The sequence below is a fragment of the Hydra vulgaris genome, chromosome 09, assembly GCF_038396675.1.
Source record: "Hydra vulgaris chromosome 09, alternate assembly HydraT2T_AEP".
Lineage (NCBI taxonomy): Eukaryota > Metazoa > Cnidaria > Hydrozoa > Anthoathecata > Hydridae > Hydra > Hydra vulgaris.
In genome coordinates, this window is record NC_088928.1 from 52,662,501 (window position 1) to 52,667,895 (window position 5,395).

The 5,395-nt window shown below is 25.6% G+C and overlaps 1 protein-coding gene across 1 annotated transcript in view; it reads right to left on the bottom strand.

The window, feature by feature from the left end:
• Positions 1 to 3,661, bottom strand: part of LOC100203540 (uncharacterized) — a 14,682-nt gene extending 11,021 nt beyond the window's left edge. The window contains exons 1-2 of the mRNA XM_065806034.1: positions 2,536 to 3,661; positions 2,082 to 2,153 (exon numbers count right to left, since the gene is read on the bottom strand). Of these exons, the coding sequence (XP_065662106.1) occupies positions 2,082 to 2,153; positions 2,536 to 3,559 (1,096 nt within the window). The 5' untranslated portion in view covers positions 3,560 to 3,661. The remainder of the gene's footprint in view (positions 1 to 2,081; positions 2,154 to 2,535) is intronic.
• Between the last annotated feature and the right edge of the window lie 1,734 nt (positions 3,662 to 5,395).

The following is a 5,395-nucleotide window of genomic DNA, read 5'->3' on the forward strand; positions in this document are numbered from 1 at the left end:
ATGCGTTACATGCGGAAAAAAATTCCCGTATCCCATGTGAAATATGCCATAGGGATCGTAGGAATTACGTAACGCAAACTTTAACAAAAAACGAAACAATAAAGATTAAAAGTTTTCCCTCGCAGAGTCTTAATTTAAATAAAAAATCAAAGTATAGCATATATATTTAAGCTTAATGAAAACCGCTTATTTATATGGTTTCATATGCTAAATCCGGGTAACGCTGGTTTGATTTTTTTTTATATCAGAAACCTAGTTAAAAAAAAGACTGGTGTGAAAAATTTTTAATTATTTTTTGATTTAGAGATAAATTTTATGCAAAAAGAGTACCGAATTGCTATTGCAATTATATCTGTGTTATATAGTGTTATATATGTAAATTATGTTAGTGTATTTTATATATATATATATATATATATATATATATATATATATATATATATATATATATATATATATATATATATATATATATATATATATATATATGTATATATATATATATATATATATATATATATATATATATTACATATCATACATCACATATCATACATTGTATATATAAAAATATGTGTATACATATAATATGAATACACATATTTTTATATATACAATAACACGGGCGGATCCAGCAATTTTTGGCGTTTGAGATTTTGATAGCAAACTAATTATTTATATTTTAGTGCTTATTTCAAGTAAGGGGTCGTCGATAAATTATGCAACGGTAAATTTATTTAAAATACAGAAGTAGGAGATCTTAAGCTCCATTACGCTGCATTTTTATTTAACTTAGTGCGCTATTTTGATTTTTCATCTAACTTCGTGCTCGGCGAAGGAAAAGTCGTGCATGGTAGACAAAACGTTTCTTCCAAAAACTGCAGTTTTAAAAAGAACGCTAATAAACCGGACCAGAAAATTTTTAAAAACTTTAAAAAAAAGTTTTTTTTATAATGATACATTGCTTGCCCAAAATAAATCCTCAGACGACGTAGTGGCACTTATTTGTAGCAGCAGGCTATAAGATAATCAATGCAGTAACACTCCGCGCAAGTTTTAAAAATATGTTCAAAAAAAATAAAAACAAAGGCACTCGAAAAACTCTATTAATTAAAAAAACTTTCTAGTCATTACTATTATTGCGGTTTTTAAAAAAATGATAAAACGCAATGTACTGCCGCATTATTATAATTGTTTTAACTTTTAAACGACATTAAATGTAGCTTATTTGTTGAAGATGCTGAAATGTTAAAAGATACTTAGAGGGGTTATAGCAATGACGTCGCTGAGGTTGATGTCACCCGGAGCGGTAATTTTTGGTGTCATACCTTTTAACTAATAAACTAAAAAAAGTCCTTTAGAAGAAAAATTCATTTTGGTGTCATCCCTCTGATGGTGTTACCCGGTGCGGACCGTAACCCCCTCACCCGCACCCCTTCTTGCGACGCCACTAATTAATACTAATATTAAACTAAAACCATACTAACATTGTTAATAGAATGTCAGTAACATTCGAATAATAATAGCAACAAAAAAAGCATCATCAACAGCAATAATAACAGTACAAATAGAAAAATAAGGAAAAAATCCAACAGATGTCCAACAGCAGATAAAGATAAAGAGATTAATAACAATGTAACACACTTTATTTACTGTTTTTGTCTTGGATAAATTTTTAAAAAAACAATAGCTATAAAAAAAAAGTAAAACTTTTTTTTTATAGCTAGTGGTTTAGATACTGATTTCTTATTGAAAACTAAATTTTTTTTAGGCGGGTGATTTCTTTTAGTTATAAATATATAACTATAACTATATAAATATAAATTATATCACCCAAAACAAATGATAGTTGCTTAACAAATATCATTTTTGTTAAACAACTATCATTTGTTTTTGGTAAGTTATAATAATATGAAAAGATGATAATCTTTTTTGGAAAAAAAAAACGATTTTTTTACTTACTTTTATATTCTCTTTTATATATATATATATATATTAGAGAATATATATATATATATATATATATAATATATATATATATATATATATATATATATATATATATATATATATTAAATTACCTATATTAGCTACTTCACAACTGAAGTATGACATCACAGAATATCCTAACATGATTGCGACATCAAACTGATCTGTAAAGATAAAATTTGTAATCATTATCAAAGTACATAATGTTTCTAATTAACTCAAGCTAAAAACATGAGTACTTTTGTCTGTAATCTTTTCATAATTTTTATTAATTCATAAATAATTTCATGTATAAAAAAAAGTATATATGTTCTAAAAAATTATTGTTCCAAGCAGTTTCCATATGCAAACAACTGCATAACAAGTGTTGGGGCATTTTTGGCAAAACAGATGTTGCTTGTTACATTAACAAAAGCCAATCTAAGGCCTTGATTCAGAGGTGGGTAAGAGAAAACGCGCAATAGAAAAAATTACATTACATAAAAGTTAATATAAATATTATTTTTAATTGCTTCAAGTAAATTCAAAATCACAAATTATACATACCCAGTTGACAGTAATTATATCCTTTCGGAAAACACTCCTCAAAATGTTTTATTTCAAAAGATCTTTCTTTTTTTCTTGCTTCTTGTATGATTTCATTTGCAATTTTTCCCCCACCTTTTGACAAACGTTTTGGAAACATTACAACCAATGTTTTGTTGACAGCTTTTTTACACTCATTAATGCAATTTTTTTTCTCTTGAAGGTCTTTTTTAATTCGACTCTGAACATATTCACATGATGCAGGTAATGGTATTATTTTATGTGAACCAAGATAATGCTGTTGGTACATTACATCATAAAGAATACCACCAGCCATAATGACATCAGGGTTATATCGTACAGCATTATACAATTCTTTTTGCAACTCAATCATATCTTCATATGACGTTCCTATGTGTCCATCAAATCTGTAATTACTGTTTATTACAATTTTTTTGTTAAATGGAGCAAATATTAAACAATGCCATACATCAAATCCACACAAAATAATATCAGCTTCAATTAATTCAGAATCGTTTTTGTAAGCATTCCAAAATGATTCTTGAGTTAATTTCAAATGTTCTTTAGAATAACCATGAATTAGGTTATTTTGTAGTCTATTATATTGTTTATCTCTGTATTCCCAACTAATATACTTAAAGCCTGATTTTGGTAAAACCTCCTTATTATCAGCTGCTGGTCCTAAATGAACACCGACGCCTAAAACAACAATTGGTTTTCTAAATTCTTTTTTAGTTTCCATCTTTAAAGGTTTAAATAAACAGAGTACATTTTGTGGTGAAGAAACTGTAACATTGTTTTTATTAAGAGCAAAAGTATTTTTCCAGCATGTTTTTGTTAAATCAGAATACTTTTCGGTAAGTTCTGAAGTTTCCAACCTAATAAGAAGATTTTCAGTTTTTTGTCGAATATCGTATTGAGAGTATAGAAAAGGTTTAATCGAACTTAAATAACATACGTTATTTATGGTAAAGCAATAGATTATTACTAAAGTAAACAGGACAACAAATGCAGTTTTTTTCATGGCTGCCTCAAATCAAAACTTTAAAAGCAATTTTTAGCTTGACAAGTTTTGCAACTTTGAGTTGTATTTATGACAAGCAGCAACAATATGATGCGTTGGAGTAAATTAGTCTTTTATTTCCCAGTGATACCAAATGGCGTCGCAAAAGCAGATAAGAAAGCAATTTCCTAACCATGTGGAGATCACTATGTATTTGCGTAAAAGTTTTGTTAATCAATAAATTTACACAAAAGCACATTGTTCATGCTCACATAGTTTAAACGTTGTTAAAGCCTGCTATTTGATGTCAAGAACGTCATATGGCATTACTGGGAAATTAGGTGTTAAACTTTATATTATGCATATAAAAAAAATAATCTTTATGATAAATTTCAACGTAACAATGCATAAAAATCAACGTAACAATGCATACAAATCAATGCGTAATAATCGTATAATAGAGGTCTTCACAGTTACGACAATTTTGTGCGCCCTTATCGTAATAGTGCGTCATCTTAAAGCGCAGAACTACATTAGGATGACGCACTATTTCGACTTTTGTAGTCTTTAATAGGTTTTCTTATTCATAGGTTTGCACTTGTCGGCATAAAGCAGATACGTCAGCCCCTCCCCCTTTAAGATCTCTTCCCTGATTCATACGTGTAGTGAAAACCCCTATAAAGTATACTTATTGTTTTAAATTTCAATAAAAAAAAACTTCAATAAAAAAAGGCAAATTTCTTACCGATATTTGCCTTTCATTAAAAGAATAAAAGCGAGGTCCAAAAAGTTTAAAGGCATAGTTTGCTTAAAAGTTAAAAGTTTCATTTTTCCAAGGACATACTCATGTACTACATATAGTTTTATCTTCAAGTTGTTAACTTTCAATCATTATTAAAAATTAATTTTTTTTACTGTTTATATTAAATCAGTTAACGTTGTTTATAGTATTTGTTTATATATCTATAAAGTTTTTTTTTCTTTCATTATAGTAAGAAGTTTTTTAGTTTATTTTATTTTGTTATTATTGGAAGTTTCCTATTGCATTTTAAAAAAACGGCTTATTATATAAGATTCTTATGACAAGATCTTAACTATATATATATATATATATATATATATATATATATATATATATATATATATATATATATATATATATATATATATATATATATATATATATATATATATATATATATATATATATATATATATATATATATATATATATATATATATATATATATATATATATATATATATATATATATATATATATATATATATATATATATATATATATATATATATATATATATATAATATATATATATATATAATAATATATATATATATATAATAATATATATATATATATATAATAATATATATATATTAAATATATATATTAAAGTATTGCTTTTAAGGAATCTTAAAAATATTAAAATAAATATGTAATTAAAAAAAATGTCATATAATGATTTCAGAATTTTGTTTTGTTTAACATCTTTTGCTCAAAGTCAAAAGTAGCTTGAACACATGTGAAATACAAGATGAAACTTATATTGAAACACAAGATGTGTTTTAGATGTCTAAAAGACCTGTACTCGTCAAATAGACGCCGTTTATTTTGGCTTTTGTTATCTGGTTTAGACGTAGAATTGAGTGTGCTCAAAAATAGAAAAGTATGAGTTATTATGATTCAAGTTTTAAAAATCGGAATACCATTTTTTAATAATCGTTTTCAGTAATAACTAAAGACATTTTTTTTAGTAATAAATAAAGTTATTTTATATGCAATAAATATAGTTTCCTCATCAGTATTAACCCAGGAAACATTTTTTGTTGTTTTGA